The 18,621-nt window shown below is 39.6% G+C and overlaps 1 protein-coding gene and 1 pseudogene across 1 annotated transcript in view; both read left to right on the top strand.

The window, feature by feature from the left end:
* gpc3 (glypican 3) overlaps positions 1-18,621 on the top strand; it is a 719,214-nt gene that overhangs the window by 545,717 nt on the left and 154,876 nt on the right. Inside the window, exon 7 of the mRNA XM_028815765.2 lies at positions 16,653-16,824. Coding sequence (XP_028671598.1) covers positions 16,653-16,824 — 172 coding nt within the window. The remainder of the gene's footprint in view (positions 1-16,652; positions 16,825-18,621) is intronic.
* LOC114662144 (tropomyosin alpha-4 chain-like) lies at positions 4,181-4,667 on the top strand (annotated as a pseudogene).

Here is an 18,621-nt window from a genome sequence, read left to right as displayed (position 1 = left end):
TGTGGAATATGCCATAGCTGTCCCTGAGGTCTGTGTATGGTGAAAACAGGGAGTCACACTTGCTGTGTTTTGACCAGAGTAGGCGTATCACCGTGATAAATTGTTCATGTTTCTTAAGTTTATGTTTTTCTTGCAGAGTGAAATTTGTTTGTGTTTTCCCATTCCAGCCTGCTGATTGAACAGTAAGAGATGAACAAAGGTTTACAGTTTGCTGGTTTTTTTCCTAATAGCACATAGTCCTACTGACAGTAAAGTGAAAACAAACTGACAACTATCTGTTAGGCCTTTTGCCAGCAGGTCTGTTCAGCTTGAAAGAAACTACATTTTTTTTTCCTTTTTTTAAAACTACATTAAATTGGTCTTATCGTTGACAAGGCAGTTAAAAGAGACAAGCAGACATGCTGGTTCATTGCCGATACGATTCACTTCACATGAGTGCACAGCAGCTGATGTGGGACCTGACTGTGGCTAGGACTTCGTCCGGCTCCATTTTAGGGAGGTGTCCCCTGTAATACCATCTCCGGATGCCCTGCATGGGAAATGAAGTTCTTTGCAAGTGCTGACTTGCCCAAGGAGACAGATGGCAGGTTTGTAACCCATCAACATTTTTATCAGCACCCAGTCAAGAGTTTCTTTCAGACCTGAAGACAGAGGTAGTGAAAATGATGCTGATGATGCAAACTTCAGCAGACTGAACTGTAAATTCATTTTGGGTACCTCTGGGAATTTCATTCATGAAGGATTTTCTGCATTGAGAACCATTTTAAAACCTCATATGATGCTCACCATCTTCAATTAAAATGGGAGTTTGCAATTTTGTTATTGCGGTTAAAGGGAAAAACTAGCAGCCTCAAGGCTAAACAAAAATACAATCAGAAAAGAAGAAAAGTTTTAGCATTAGGGAGAGATACAAATGGTGGTAAAGAGGTTTCTTACCAGCAAGTCAAGAAACTAGTGAACAAAATCCTAAAATACTAAACCAAAAGTTTCCCAAAAAGTAACATTGCAAAGAGCCAAATTTAATGGTATGAAGTCCCTAAATTAAAAAGAACTGTTTTCAAGAAAAGTTTTCTTTTTACTTAACATGAACTACACATCACAATCTTAAATACCACTGGGTAACCAAGGAGCTGATGGTGGATTTTAGGAGGCCCAGGCCCCTTGTGGACCCCGTGATTATCAGAGGTGACTGTGTGCAGAGGGTGCAGACCTATAAATACCTGGGAGTGCAGCTGGATGATAAATTGGACTGGACTGCCAATACTGATGCTCCTTGTAAGAAAGGACAGAGCCGACTATAGTTTCTTAGAAGGCTGGCATCCTTCAACATCTGCAATAAGATGCTGCAGATGTTCTATCAGACGGTTGTGGCGAGTGCCGTCTTCTATGCGGTGGTGTGCTGGGGAGGCAGCATAAAGAAGAGGGACGCCTGACATCTGGACAAACTGGTGAGGAAGGCAGGCTCTATTGTAGACATGGAGCTGGATAGTTTGACATCTGTGGCAGAGCGATGGGCACTGAGCAAATACAAAGTTATTGTCTGTCTGTATACCTGCATTGTTATCATTCTTTAATTTAATATTTTATTTATCAGTATGCTGCTACTGGAGTATGTAAATTTCTCCTTGGGATTAATAAAGTATCTATCTATCTATCTATCTATCTATCTATCTATCTATCTATCTATCTATCTATCTATCTATCTATCTATCTATCTATCTATATATCTATCTATCTATCTATCTATCTATTCTATCTATCTATCTAATCATGACGCTATATGCAGTGTGACACAATGATGTGAGAGAAACAGGGCTAACAATGTTCCAGTGCCTGGGAAGATGGCACACAATGGCAGAATATGAGAAAAGTTAATAGTATTTTTTATTTTTTTAGATTAATAAACTAAACCCAGAGGCACCTTAGATGACTCCTTGTCATTTCAGTTGCTGTTCTCGTCACCTGAGGATATCAGATTATCCAACCAGAACTCACAGTTCAAGACAAAAATTACGTGATTGTGTAAATCTTTCTTTTCAGCACAGTTTGACATTTCCAAAGTATTGTAAGTTTGCCCCTTTCTCTGAGAGCCAATAACATTCTGCCTGAACAAGACGGAGCTGTAGAAAAGCTTTACAAGTACAGTGAGTTCAGCTGCAATCTCAGCCTTTTTGTTTGTTCTTTTTTGTCATTCTCTTATGGTGCACACAACTCGAGACATCAAACAGACAAGCCTAACTCCTGTTTGCAAGGTCCAAAACACCTGTACACTTTATTTTTCATTGCCGCATCATATGCTTTATACTTCCTGATGAGCATTCATTAGTTGCTTGCTCTTATGCTCATGCAGAGCCCACTCCTACCACTTAAGACTTGTCTGGGTTCATCACAAACTGGTTGGATGGAGTCGCTAGGTATGTTATAATTCATGACTGGCAGTCATGGGAATGTGCTGCAACTGCCTCTGACCCATTAAATATTTTGTTAAAATCACTGGAAAAGTTGTATTATGTGAGAGAACTGTAAGAAAATGACGTGAAAAACACCATAGCTTCATGGCAATTGAGCAATTGAGATGCATCTTTTACTCACAAATGCTGGTAGGGCAGTAATTGGAGGCAAGCAGTCAACCCCAAGCCAGTGTTTGTACAATGGGAAGACAGCAGATTAGCTGAGAAGGCCTGACTTTCCTTCCACTTGACACTTTAAAGACATGCTGCCCAGACTGATTATAAAGTGAGAGCCTGAGACCCATGCATTAAATGTAAGTGCCATTTGGATTAAACCGCTTGGTGCTCCATTAGAAGTTAAGTTCCCATTCACTCTGTTAAGAAATAGAAAGACTACCATAGAGTGGCCATATAACACCAGTTCTAACACATGATACACTCTGACTGTTGACATCTTCCTCATCTCCAACATTTTGTAGATTGTGTCCTTTAGTTATTCTAGTCTGCAGTTCTGCCCATAACTAAGTGGACAAATAACTTTAGGCTGAAAAAATTAAGGTAGTATATTGAAATAAATTTACAAGAGGAAGAAAAAAAATATCTAACGTGAAGATTGCTTTGGGCAGCATGGTTATGGTGTAACACTTGCCATTACTGCTTCAAGGCATTGTGGGCCTCGTGTGTAAAAGTCAGAAACGTGGATATGCCATTTCTTACACAAGTCGGGATTTGCAAAGCACAATCCTGGTGTGGAAATTGGCCTTAAGTTACAGAAAGTTATAAGCATATTGTAAGTTCTACAATAACGACTCCAGGTGGTAGGACAATGAAGTGAACTGAAAAGTTAGTTCCACTACACATTTTAATGACACATTCTGATGTCTGTCTGTCCATTGTGAAAGGTGCTATATAGCGCCCAACCCGGCACAGACTCAGGCAGAGGCACGTACTTAATTAAAACAGCTTTTATTCTTCTTCAGCCATGGGGCACGCCTTCCCCGTGTCCCACAGGCCCAACACAGTCCCAAAAGCACTTCAATATAGCACAACAAACACTCTCTCTCTTCTCCCTTTACCACCACTCCTCCTCAGGCTTAGTCCTCCTCCTCCCGACTCTGGCTCTCTCGAGTGGTGGTGGCTGGCCTTTTTATACCCCACCCGGAAGTAGTCCAGGTGTTTGGTCACCTGGGCCTAATTGCATTTCCGGGTGGGGCTGAGGAATTGACCAGCCGGGCTGGAAAGTCCATGCAGCTCCCCCTGGCGGCCATCCGAGCCCCCAACCAGGCTGTGGAGAACTCCATGTCCCATGGAGCCATGTGCCAGGCTGGGGAATCATCATCCGCCAGGGAGGCTGCCACCAAGCATCCCGGGGGAGGTATTGAGCTGCCCGTGGTGGCTCCCCCGGAACAGATGCAGCAGAGACGTTCCTGCTGGGCATGGAACCCGGCTGTCCTTTACACCATCCATTTATTTCCTAAACTCGGTTGTTCTAATCCTGTAACCGAACAGGGACTCTGTGATTTCTGTGTAATGTAGACTCCAGTTCAGCACACAACTCTAAGAGGATGGCTCTAGCACATCTAAACCATCTTATAAACCAGTCAGCATCAAAAAACAGGACACAAATACCATTAACAATATTTTAAGACAGAAAACATTCTGTTTTTAAGTTTATCTCCATATTTTAATTGTGGCAAAATAAGCACTTTCTCCTTTTAACAAGTTAGAAAATGTACACGTACCATAACATTCGGATCATTGAGAACAGGGCCTTGAAGGAGGGGGAGAAAATGGAAATGCAGGAGATTCAGCTTAAAGAGACCAAGCACATCGCTGAAGAGGCTTATGATCATTGAGGGTGATCTTGAGTGTGCTGAACTTTCAGAAAGCAAATGTGCTGAGCGTGAAGACGAGTTGAAAACTGTGGCCAACAACCTGAAGTCACTGGAGGCACAAGCTGAGAAAAACTCACAGAAGGAAGAGATCAGGATATGCACAAACTCAAAGAGGCTGAGACCCTTGCTGAATCTGCTGAGAGGACAGTGGCCAAGCTTGAGAAGACCATCGATGACTTAGAAGAAAAATTGGTGCATGCTAAGGAGGAAAATATCAACATTCACCAGATGGTGGATCAGACTTTGCTGGAACTGAATAATATGTGAAAACTGAATGTTCTCTCTCGTCCCCTACCTTATTTCTCCATATTGTCTGATACCTTGCTTGCACATTGCTTACTATATCTGACTATATCTGAATTTTATTTTTATAATTTTACATCATGCAAATATTCTGTGAATTTTATGTACAGAAATAAATATGACTGTTCTTTCTCTGACAAAAAACACAAAGGGAGAATGACAAAAAAAAACACTAAGGCTGAAAAGGATTGATCTTTTATTTTAACAGTGTCTGTATTTCCAAAGGTTTGCAGCATAAGTTGTTTTGTTTGGCTCTAATTTTATGTTTTTGTAATTTTTAAAATGGTGACACACACATTTGCTACAAATGGATTTGTTAAGTTCAATTGTTTATATTTTCGATATTTTAACCAGTTAATAAATAATTGGGACAGATGAAAAAGTAGTGTGTTTTGGTTGTGTAGAAGAGGAAAATACTGAAAGCAAAACGTGTAAATTGAAATAACCTCTCTAATCCTAAATTTGAAACAGTGAACTAACCTGTGATTGAAATTGTACAGAGTATTTCTCTCTCTTTTTTATAGTTTCGATGTCCGACTAAGACTTGCATTAGACAGGGCAGATTATAATATTCATAAATCCATTCATCCTCTCTACCTGTTTATCCAGGGCAGGGGGGCAGCTGGGGTCTGTTCTAGTAAGCAATGGGCACAGGCAACCCCTGGGCAGAACGCCAGCCTATTGCAGGGTAAACACACACACACACACATATAGGGGACAGTTTAGCATCACCATTTCACCTAACCTGTGTTTGGGCTGTGGGAGGAAGCTGGAGCAAACCAGGAACAAAACTGGGACTTCTATAGTATATATTTCCCATAGGTCGCTGTAGCTGACAGTGACTTGAATTTGGAGTAGCAACGTTCCAACACTGTTGATACCTGAGCATACTACAGAAAGTGCCAACAAATGGTGCTGCGACTTTGGCATGAGTGCCTGTAGGCTGATGTACACATTAAGATGCATCAATTGTAGTGGAACATACTGTACATGTCATCTATTTATGAAAACAAACAAAAAGCAAAAGCCTAAAGATACTACAGAACCTGTCACTTGCCTGATATGATTTCTTCAGAGAAGTCAAAGAAAATGAATCTAACTGTCCCCTGGGAGTGTGTCACTTTACAGGCGCATGACTTGATCAGTGCAAACTCTGCATTGCCATGTGGACTTGTTCAGCCTCATTCACCCGTCTTCAGACCCCTGGTTAAAAATGTCAGCACTGTTGCTGATTCAGCAAACAGCTGTGTGATTGTTACTGGTGAATTTGCCTACTTCAGCAGTCTGACGTGACAAACGTTTGCTTTCTTGCAAGCTTTTCTTTCTGTGAATCAGCTCTTGTTTCCATTTTCTGTGAACCTCCCAAAAATGGCTAAACAATGCAAGCTAGGAGGTAAGCCCCAGGTCTTCTTTCTTTCTTTCTTTCTTTCTTTCTTTCTTTCTTTCTTTCTTTCTTTCTTTCTTTCTTTCTTTCTTTCTTTCTTTCTTTCTTTCTTTCTTTCTTTCTTTCTTTCCACAATTTTTTTGCATATACTATATGCTGCCCCAAATGTCACAGGATGCTAGGGCACCACTTTTTGGAATATTTTTCAATTTAGGGCATAGATCCTTTTAGTTTTTTAAGTTTTTTTTAATCCCCCATTATTTCTGTTAACCTTAATGAAGAATTTTGAAGAATCACTTTGTAACTAATAATTTTTAAATTCTAATCATAATTTTGATTAGATTTTAGGTTTGTCTCCTTATTCTGTTTTGCAGATATTTCTTATTCAAAGTCGTTTGTATTTCCGCTATTCTCCAGTAGGTGGTGCTGTACAGGTTCCTACTGATGAATTCATATATGGAAGCTCATTACTTCTCATAAATATTTGTAAAATTTAATGATGGATGTTATGTATTTTCTGCATCTTGTGGTAATTAAGTCTATATATATATATATATATATATATATATATATATATATATATATATATATATATATATATATTCAGGTTGTTTTTTGTCCTAAAGACCACACTCAGGTAGTATATACAGTATATATATATATATATATAGTGTATATACAGGGTGAGTCAAAATTATGTTAACATTTCAATGGCGGAAACAATTTATTCACAAAACATACTTCATATGTGCAAGATGAGTTACAGGAATGTCTCAACCTGTTAGCCATCATGTTCAACACATGTACCATATGTGGCACATAAATTGTCTACAAAAATTGTATATAAGCAGTACCATTAGTGTTAACGTAATTTTTGCTCACCCTGTATGTGTGTATATATAGTAATGCAAAACAGAGACAAGCATAAAAGCATAAAGGTTTGGGTCACTCACATGCAAACCCCAAATGATTACAATATAATATAAATGCATTGAAAAAGGGGAAAAAAGACAGCTTTATAAACGTGAGTCTCAAAGTGACTGACCAAGATGACAACACTTCTGGTTATGTACAAGCCTGACAGGAAGAGGAAGGTCCAGGAAGACGGGCACTAGAAGTGATGTCACAGGTGGTCGGGTCGTCAGTCATCCAGTCTGTAGAGGGAGGAAGAGAAGAGGCAATAGTAAACAGTGCCATCTTGTGGATTGCCAAGGAATCACAACCACCAGAAGCTTTAAGCTGTCCCCAAGGCATACATGTGTGACTAAATATATATACTGTATATATTTAACCTCAAGGCGTCTGTTTTGTGTTTAATGCCTTCTAAGAAAAGTTATAATTCTTTATTGTTATTTCGCAATACCATATTGGGCATCATCGTGTTCTGTTAATTAGGGTTGCAGTGTTCATGATGATTATACCCAGAAGACATTGGCAGATATTTCATGTGTGACATCACTGAAGCAACCATTTAAATTGCCTAATTATCTGATATCGAGAGCTTTCTGTGCATTATTTCTTTTGATCTATTTCTGGTAGTAAAATACTTTTTAAGTTTAAGGATTTTGATCAGTGTTTAGGATTTGTTTGAAAGAATGTTTTGACTTCACAGTTACAAACTTGGCATGTTTTCTTACTATGTTTCTTCTCCCAGTCCCTTTCATTAAAAAGCCCCTCTGTCCCCCGCAGACAGAACAGTTAACAAGCCTGACTTATTGCTTGTGTGTGTGGCAGACTGAAAATAAAGGTGACATGGTTTTAGAATATACTGCCAGATCCCAGGGTTTGAAACATTCCTGTGTTGTGTGCCCATCTTACTTCTGTGGGAAAGTCGTGATGCTGCATTCATTTTTGAAAGTAGCAGAAACGCATATTGACATAGTGACTTGAAGACGCCTGAACGTCTAGAAATACTTGGATGGGTGGGAACAGTTGAGAAGGAAATGGAGACAACATACCAGCAGACATTTGTAAATGAGAAGAGAGCAATGGAGTGTATGTGCAACAGGCTGCTGGAACAGTCGAGCAGAAGGTCTGGCAATGGCACCATTATTAAGCTACAGATAAGTGCTTGGACCTGCAGCAACAGTAAAGTATGACAGTAAACTGTCAGCCTTCTGCCTATTTTGTATTAAAGGGCAACTGACTTAGTTCAGAATTAAAGCTGATGTGAGTTCTTTTGTAAAACTATGAATTTTATTGATGCAATTTATTGAAATTATAGTGTTGCTATAATGAAGACTGATAATATTTGTTCATCCAGTGACTTATTAATAGTCCTTCCACACAAAGATGTATTTTGTAAGGCACACAAACAGCTTTGCAAGTCAGTTCTCTTTCTCTGAGTTTATTACTAACCCAAAATTACAGATACACTTCAAAACAGGTGTAAAAGGACAAATCAATTGAATATTAGAGAAAAACAGCACTTAGCTTGACTTTAACTCAATGAATTAATGAAGCAGTGTTGCAACTTCATTTCAAACAGCATTTGATAATATAGAGACCCAGCAGTCTGGTTGAAAGCAAGTAAAGTCCCCAAAATTTGAATATACCCCTACTTTATCATACATTTTTATTATTTAATTAATGAAACAGGTATCAGCATAAACACATGCAGTGTACTGTAAGTACAAGACAGTGAACTTTATAGACATTACTACATAAAGCATAATGTGTGCCAAAAATTACATAAATGGGAGAAAATTAATGATTTACATAAAGTCTTTAAATTTACAGTAAAAGCTCTGATTTTGCTTAGAACTGGCTCAGCTATAGTCACATGCCTGCCCTTTATAATAAAGCCATCATAATGTGACTAATTTAAATCATTTGAAAATGAGGCTTGTAAGGATACATACTTGATGCGTAATTTTAGATAATTATCACAGTAAAGTTTATTTTTGTTCAGTAATATTTAGAAAATGTCTCAAAAGCCTTAAATATAAGAATTCCTTGGAAAGCTCAACTGTGTGAATTATTACAGAATATTGTGCAAGTCAAAAACACAGAGATAATGCAGCTGATGACCTTTCATTAACACATGTATAATAGTCATATTTTACATTTTTGTTTCATTATGATAAAACTTTCATACATTTTCTTTTCACTTGTGACATAGTTCTGAAAAAAAACTGAAAAAGAGCAGTTTATCTGCACTCAAAATAATACAGAACACTAAAACTCACCAAATCTATAATTTTTTTGTATGAATCAAGAATTCATTTTTGGGACTGCTAATACACATGAAGTGCACTTTTAGCCAACGAGGTGCAGAGGAACGAAGTGCCGTGTCACTATAAGAACACAGTTCACATGCACTATAATGTGGGAAGGAGCGAGGTGATGAGGTCAGTGGTGCGGCAGCAATGACACCTAGCCTGCATTTCAGAGTTCACGGTGGATATCCAACATGTTGAGGGTAAGAATAAAGCCGTAGATGATTGCTTCTCCTGGCCCGCACTTGCTGCCGTACACATTGGATTTAATATAATAAATAGTTAATATTTATAGTTATCTTCACAGTTATGGACTGCAATGGCATAGGATCTTGGGACGACACTGCACCATAACACCACCTACCACTGCCAAGCTAACATCTCTGCAAGTGATTTCACCTGGCTTCACTTGCTGATGACAGCTGGATTAATCATCTGACAAGGGTGTTGTTGGGGCTGCAGACATCAAAAGAAGATCTGCAAGCCTCATCCACTGAACTGGTTTATAGTCAGCCACTCAAAGTACCTGGGAATTTTATCCCTCTGAGTTCTTCCCATTGGGCCACATCCCAATACTGCTCTTTACTGTTGGACACAGAGGCCACATTCAAGACATTGCCTACCACCCAGCATGGCTTACCTCACACCTGGTTTCCATGCCACCTGTAGTCAGTAAAATATGTGTTTGTCCAGCAAAAGGCACATCGAAGCCGACTGAAACCACCTTATAATGGCCCATTCCAAGTCCTGCACCCCAGAGATAAGACATGCTTAACATGGGTGGCAAACGACAGACTATCTCAGTTGATTGCCTCAAGCCCATGTGCTTGGATCTGACACAGAGTTTCACTTCTGGTTCTCCCCTGTTAGTGACCTTGATCCAGCTGCCTTCTATGCACCCGCACCTAGTGAGCGTATAGATGTAAGTTCTCCATCTCCAGTCCCTTACCTACCTACACATGCTCAGACTGGGCGCATAGTGTGTGTCCAAACCAAGTTAACAACATCTGTGCTTTTGTTCTGGTTGGGTCTGTATAGCAGCTGGAGGTGCTGCATCATTCTAAGAACACAATTCACACGCACTGCAGTGTGGGAGGGAGTGAGGTAAATTTATGCTGGTGCTGTTAGTTAGGGTCAGATCAGGAAGGGGGGAGGGAGAGCATGAACGTGACAGAGAATAAAACTGAAAAAAGTTAACTTTTACAAGTACCATAAATTTACACCTGATCTGATGCTGCTCATTTTCAAATAATATTGCATTAGTATGATGATGTTTTCTGATTGGTACTATTCAGGTCATAAAATAATTTCTTCAAAATGTCACATATATTTGTCGCTTTCTTTTTTTTTCCTGTGCTGCGATGACATCGTGTGCCAGAAGGCGTGAGCTTATTCAGTGTGAGCAGCAACATGCAGGTGGCCGGTTGCTGTGTGCTATAACAAGCGTGACCTGGCGGCGATGAACGCTCATGTACTGTACAAGGCATGCACGGTAAGCACTGAGAAAAGAAGAGTGTTCTTTGCTCACCTTGCAGAGGAACTTTGTCATTGCTTCTTACAAGAAAAGGCGATGGAAAAAGAAAAAAAGGATGCAACATCGACAAGCTTCTGTTCCAAGACTGCCGTGTCCCCCAGGAAAGTAAACCGAGTCAGTGTCGGGCACCCCTTAAATGTAATAGGAACCACAGCACAGAGAGAAGTGTGTACATTGCAACAGGTACACATGTTGTAAATGCAGGAAGGACATTCCTTGGGTGTGTGGGAACTGTTAACATTTGAATTTGATGATTGCATATAGCGCAAAACTGACCTCTCTGTACTATTTTTTCCTCTGCATGTCCTGGAGTACAAAAGAAACACCACCATGCATCAAAAAGTGGAGACTGGGCAAGATCGGGGAAAAAAAAAACGCGATCACTGATTACAACCACAAGAAGGCATGCAAATGAATATGAATAATATGAATAATGTTACATCAGTGTCTCAATGTTTTTTTTGGAATGTACTATACAGGTCATAAAATGAGTTACAGTAATCCCTCACTATATCGCGCTTCGCCTTTTGCGGCTTCACTCCATCGCGGATTTTATATGTAAGCATATTTAAATATATATCGCGGATTTTTTGCTGGTTCGCGGATTTCTGCGGACAATGGGTCTTTTAATTTCTGGTACATGCTTCCTCAGTTGGTTTGCCCAGTTGATTTCATACAAGGGACGCTATTGGCAGATGGCTGAGAAGCTACCCGGCTTACTTTTCTGTCTCTCTTGTGCTGACTTTCTCTGATCCTGATGTAGGGGGATTGAGCAGGGGGGCTGTTCGCACACCTAGACAATAAGGACGCTCGTCTAAAAATGCTGAAAGATTATCTTCACGTTGCTATCTTTTGTGCAGCTGCTTCCTGAAACGACATGCTGCACGGTGCTTCGCATACTTAAAAGCTCGAAGGGCACGTATTGATTTTTGATTGAAAAACAAACTCTGTCTCTCTCTCTCTCTCTCTTCCTGCTCCTGATGGAGGGGGTGTGAGCTGCCGCCTTCAACAGCTTTGTGCCGCGGTGCTTCGCATACTTAAAAGCAAACAGCCCTATTGATTTGTTTGCTTTCCTCTGTCTTTCTGACAGACTCTGCTCCTGACGCGCACTCCTTTGAAGAGGAAAATATGTTTGCATTCTTTTAATTGTGAGACGGAACTGTCATCTCTGTCTTGTCATGGAGCACAGTTTAAACTTTTGAAAAAGAGACAAATGTTTGTTTGCAGTGTTTGAATAACGTTCCTGTCTCTCTACAACCTCCTGTGTTTCTGCGCAAATCTGTGACCCAAGCATGACAATATAAAAATAACCATATAAACATATGGTTTCTACTTCGCGGATTTTCTTATTTCGCGGGTGGCTCTGGAACGCAACCCCCGCGATGGAGGAGGGATTACTGTATTCCAAATATCATATACTAGCCGACGCCCACCATAGCATACGGCGGTGTAAGAATAGGAACGGAAAACGGTGAGAAAGGAATTCAGAAATCAAGAAGAAATAAGTACTTCTTGAAAGACGCAGTTGTGCATAGGTGTTTTGGTGGAGAAGACAGATAATGAGTCGAGAGATCTAACCCTAGAAAAAGCCACATACAACTGACCGTGGCTGAAGACTGGTATCAGGTCTGTGCTCTGGTCTTTGGGTATCTGACAGTGCATGTAGAATTTCCAGCCAAGCAGGATTACATGTGAAAGTGAAAGTAGTACATTCATAATGGCTAACACGGTACAACACCCTAGTACTATGTGAAAGTGATAAATAAGTCAGGCTTTCCAAATTTACGTACTATGGCCATGGCATCCTGATAGTTTTGTTGTATGTATCTTGGACTTCCTGGAAATGTGGACGGTAATACGATCATTTTGCCTACACGTACATTGTTATTTTCAGCGTTTGCTTGCAGTGTGTCTGATAGTCCTTTGTATTGTTCCACGTGCAGATCTTGTTGATGTAATCTGAGATAGTTGAGATGCGCGCCCTCTGTTTTAACATACGCATCTATGATGTACTGTTGGAATAGTTTGCCGCTGGAGTGCAAAATACTAAATGTATTCCTCATTGCTAATCTGTATGCGTAAAATTGGCATTGAGTAAGCCTTATTCGCTTGGCGGTTCTTTTATCGGGAACATGTTGTAAATCTTTGTGCCAGCCAATGTCTCCATAAGGGAATAAAAGTGGGTAAACCATAGGATCACAATTTATATTGAGCATGGAAATCTGTTTACAGGAGTTGCCTATGGGATAGATGCAAATGTCCCTTTCAGCAGGCGGTTCGCCATCTTCTCTGACGAAAATCGCTGCAACATCGGTGTGACATGTTGGGGCATTGTGTCGTCTTAAATCCTGCCTAGGGTTTTCCTTGAAAACCATTCGTACAGATGCTGTTGGATTGGACTGTGCGATTTCATGCATGTGTTTGTATGATTTAGCGAAGGGGTTGATGGTTCTGAGCATGGAATCTGGCTGGAGAAGTAAATTTTCGCTGCATGCAGAGTTTGCTTTATTTTGTAAGCATACTTCAGTAGCTTGCGCTGTGTCAAAAACATATAACTGTCCATATCTTGGAGAGGTAGAATTGTTAGCATATAGTGGAGAGATTTGGTGATACATTTGCCCGTGTATTTTAAAACAGTATGGTCCGTGGCCAGGAGGTTGAGTTATCTGTGCACCCATGGAAGCAAACGCTAGAGAAGAGTTGAATTCTAGATGTGTTCATGATAATTTTTAGCTTCTGATGTTTGCTGTGTAAGAAGCTGTTGTAAAGACACAGGAGCCAAAGGCAGCATGGGGAAGGGTTTGGAAGAGGACGATTAGGAATCAAGAAATGCTGTGTCGGCTGCATGTGGATGGGAATAGTTTTGAAGTGGAAGCAGGAAGAACCAGAAGAGAAATATATATAAGAGATACCTATGTCTCTGTTTTTTGTCAGTGCACTTTGACATCATGGACCATAAGGTGCATACTAATTCAGTGTGAGCAGGAACACTCAATAAAACTGAATAGAAAAAATTAAAGCGACGTTGATGTACAAAGAAGGCAGATTCACCAGTGTTTGTGTGTCAGCTTTTATACATCCAGATCAGAGAATTTCCAGTTCCATTGTCTCAAAACACCACTCACATCTATAGTTATTCCCAATTTCAAATAATAATGCATCAGATCTGTGGTGGGGGGGTTGTATCGTGATTGTGATTGAGAGAATAAAAGTGAAAAAAAAAACACTAACTTTTATAAGTGCAATAAATTTACACCGGTTGTTACAGACGCAAATCAAATGTATGTTTATATTGTATAATAGTAACAATAAGAGCAGCTCACTACTCAAAACTGTAAATTTGCAACACACCCAGAATCGATCCCGCAGCCTCTTGATTACAAGTCAGCATATCTTCCAGCCGCACCACAGACGCTGTCGTATTATACTTGCAACTTTTGTGAAAGTGTTTATTTGATATTTGGACTTCAGCCTTCACATGTTATACAGTTTATGTCAACATTTTGTCATTTATTACTAAAACATGAAAAACGTTTCTGTTTTAACGATGTGTTTACATAGATTGTTGTAGACACAAAACACACATGACATGCATGTGTTACAAATAACGATATATTATTTCCCCTCTGAAACTCCAGCACTTCACTCCCAGATAATCAAGGCTTGAGCTGGGAGAACTTCTTGCCCTTTCTGCACTGGTGGGGGGGATGGTATAGCAAGCTGCTTGCTGCTGATTGATACATTTACAAGACAAAAGACGCTGATGGAGAGGTACGAAGGGATTTAAGGTGGGCCGGAATTACGAGTTTTTTCATAGGCTTTGGTAATTCTAGTGTTAAAAGTTCATTGAAAAAGGTCCTCAAAATAACTTGCTTGTTTTCTGATAATTTGTGATATTTTTGTAGATTGACTTTTGAAAAATAAAATGCTCAGATATTTGATTTTTGGGTGACAAGGCACAGCAACCATAAATAATATGGCCACAACCATCCAATGACAGTCATCCCCATACTAAAAGCAGAGTAGCAAATGATGCTGCTAGAATAATAACAAAAGTAACAAACTAATTCAAATACAGTATACTGTTGTGAATGGCTCAACTTAGAAAACTGTTTTCTTGCTTTAGCAATGATCTTTCTGAAATCTATATGTGGCAATAACAGTTTATTGTCAACTAGTATTTTATTATTCATTTAGAAAATTCCTTGTAGAGTTTATTAAGGCGGCACGGTGGCGCAGTGGGTAGCGCTGCTGCCTCGCAGTTGGGAGATCTGGGGACCTGGGTTCGCTTCCCAGGTCCTCCCTGCGTGGAGTTTGCATGTTCTCCCCGTGTCTGCGTGGGTTTCCTCCGGGCGCTCCGGTTTCCTCCCACAGTCCAAAGACATGCAGGTTAGGTGGATTGGCGATTCTAAATTGGCCCTAGTGTGTGCTTGGTGTGTGGGTGTGTTTGTGTGTGTCCTGCGGTGGGTTGGCACCCTGCCCAGGATTGGTTCCTGCCTTGTGCCCTGTGTTGGCTTGGATTGGCTCCAGCAGACCCCCGTGACCCTGTGTTCGGATTCAGCGGGTTGGAAAATGGATGGATGAGTTTATTAATATCGACATTTTAAATTTCATGTTATCATTCTGCAACAGTATTTTTTTTTACTGATTATGGGTGCTGACATTTATTTCATAGATTGCGTTTCTAAGATGTGTCTCTGGGTTTTTGGGGGGTGCAGTTCCACTTGTCACGACATCAGACGTCATCTATGTGACACTTTAAATACTGGCATGAGGCTCCATTCCCTCAGTGATTTGATTCAATGCTATACGTCTAAACCATAGGTTTTTAAACTGTGAGTCATTGGTTGCCACCTTTTGAGTCATGCAGGGTCTTCACTCATTGATGCATTCAATGGGAAAGGGTCATGTATGGTTTTGCAAAGTGTCCCTCGACAGTTCACCATGAGCAGTTTAAGAAATCTACATTGCTCTGCTATGACTGTTGGTGGCTATTCTCTCATTAAGAAGAGCAAGGTTGGGTTACAAGAAAAAAAAAATGAAGAAACACTGCTCTAGACCTTTCTTTGTGAATCTTTGTTTTTGCTATTCTGGTTTCAAATCTCACGCTTTCTCTTTTTGACTCTGATCTTGGTTATTTTTCTGGAATTTGGTGCTTGGTTTCCTGTTTTGACTTTGGTAACAACCCCTTTTTCAATATTTTGACCTCAACTCATTTGCCAGTCCTAAGTTTTCATTCTTTTCATGATGCTCAATTTTTGACAGTATTATGTGCAAACAAATTATCACAAAATTGAATAATTAAATCCAGGACTCCCAGAACGATGATGTATCCCAAAGATCAAATATCACTGTGGCTTAACTTTCAGCAATGCAGATGGCTTTTGGGCTATAATGGACTGGTTGGAGTGAGTGTGCTGAGTGCTTGGAGGGCTTTGTTTGTGTGCACCATAAAGCAGTTACAGATATACAGTACAGTAGATGCTTTGGAGGGACATCAGCCAAGCCTTTGTTTATTAAGTATATCCAGAGATATGCAACTGATTATAAATGTGACTATTTACTGACTAATTTAATTTTAACTGTGACTATTTACTCTGACTGTGAGTTTTACTCTTCTATTTATTAAAAACATTATAGCTTTGAAATATAAAAGCAAATACAATAAGCAGCTCTTCTGATTAGTGTCAATAAACATTAAAATACAAATTCAATTTTAGTGTATTTTGTTGTGTGTAGAAAGTTGAAGGTTAATTTTTACCTATTTATTTATCTAAAATTAATTTCAGACTAATTAATCGTGTACTCTGCTAAGAAAGTGTGTGATTCCAAATCGAGTGTGAAATATCCTGATTTCTTTTTCTTCAGCTGTTGCATTTAGTGTCCGCTCCTCGACGCAGAGCAAAAGTTCACCCTGTTGGCAGCAGCCTTGAGCAGGATGAGGATGTGCTGGAAAGTGGAGACTGTGATGATGAGGATGAGTGTGGCAGCTCTGGCCGAGGTCCATTCCTGCATAGGAGGAGGCTGCGAATATTTGCAGGTAAGCAAAAGCCAGCGTGCTGGGAAAGGGGAAAATGATAAAAAGTCAATTAGTGAGTTACAGAGGTAATGGTGATACTTCTTTTTTATTTGTCATTTATGTTGTGTTATGAATCCCAGTCTGATATTAATAGACAACAATCTTTATAATTTTTGCGCTTGTTTTTCATGGCTATGCATACTGCTAGTATGTTGATTGCCAGTCATGTAACATATTATGTTAAAATTGCCTTCCTCTATAGAAGTGCACAAAAGTTAAGTGTCTTATTCACACACACAAAACTAACAAATTGACTTTTTCTTTAGCGTTAGATAGGGGTAACCAGTTCAAGTCAGTGTTATGGCCTTTTGGACTTTAATTCCTATTTTTGACTCTCGGGCTTTGGTATTCTAAAAGATCATGGGCCTCATGTGACATCATATGCTGCATCATGCATGCATGCATGTGTCCTGACGATGCACTGTGTTACAACAACAGTACCTCAATGTGGTACCAATAACAACACCATCAAAAAAGGGAGAAGAACAAACAACAGAAATTACATAAATCCTGGCATTCTCAATGTTGTGATTCAGTGTTCAGTTATTTGTAATTTTTTATGGTATCATGTGTTTTGTAATCTGTGTTTCAGAAACAGTAGTCATCAATTTTGGATGTTTTCTCTGCTTGTGCTTTGTTTTTGTAAAACTTACAATATTTATTATTACTCTGATGACACCATTTTACGATTCTGAAAGTTGAATGGTCACTGACATTTTTTGACTCTCTCTGTAGGTCTCTTGCCGTAGTGTTAGATTTATTTTTGCAGTGTGCTCCATTTAGTAATTGGGCTAGGCCTTGTTGTTTTGCAAGGTTTCTGAATGATTGTTTTTTGAGATACATAATTTATTTAACTATACGTGTATGTACACAAGGAGGCATATGCAATAATGCTCAAAGAAATTAATAAGTGAAGATAGCTGATGGCTTATTTTCCCTATCAGAACACATGCTTGTTGATATAGAAAAGGAAATGAACACCCACAAAAGATTTATAAAAGTCGACATGGATATCAAGCATTACCATTCTCTCTGTCTATGTAGTTGTGTTTAGTTTCAAATTAAATATATTTAAGTTGTTCACTTCATTCAATTTCCTCTTCATTTTACTCTGCATTTATTTATATACATACTGTAATACATAAATATTATACAAGATAGTGTATGTGATTCTTTATTATTGCACAATACAGACGGTTGTATTGTATTGTAAAATCTTCCTGTTGAGTGTTTTCCTGTAGAATTGCTAAAATAAAATTTATATGGAAGTAATTTATGGAATTTGGATTTCTGGGTAGTGATTTGGTGCTTAAGTGCTTAAAGCTGTACTCACACTAGGCATGTTTGTGCCATCCTGTACCCAAGCGTGATTGTCCCCCCTTCCTAATCCCATGCTGGCCTACATGCGCACTATGCTTTCACGTTCTGGGCATGGACACACTTTCATCACCGCCAAGAGATTTTGTGTAGAGAAGGATAACGCTCTACCCTCTTACAGATTTATTCAGTGTGCAGTGCAGCAGTTTGTTGTTAATCGTACTGCACGTATGAGAAGATTTTTATTGAGACGAATTTTGTTAAGGGAGGAATTTGCAGCTGTTCTTTCCAACTACAATTACGTTCATCTGTCAAGTCAAGTCAAGTCAAGTTGGGGAGCATGCACTGGTACAGTGCGTTGCTGCACCCACTACATGACAAAACAACTCTGGATCCCATTTGGCAATCCCCCAGGCAGATACGCGGTCCAGTCCCACCCTC

Source organism: Erpetoichthys calabaricus, chromosome 12 (assembly GCF_900747795.2).
Source record: "Erpetoichthys calabaricus chromosome 12, fErpCal1.3, whole genome shotgun sequence".
Lineage (NCBI taxonomy): Eukaryota > Metazoa > Chordata > Cladistia > Polypteriformes > Polypteridae > Erpetoichthys > Erpetoichthys calabaricus.
Note: the sequence above shows the minus strand (reverse complement) of the source record. Positions and strands in the feature narration are given on the sequence as shown.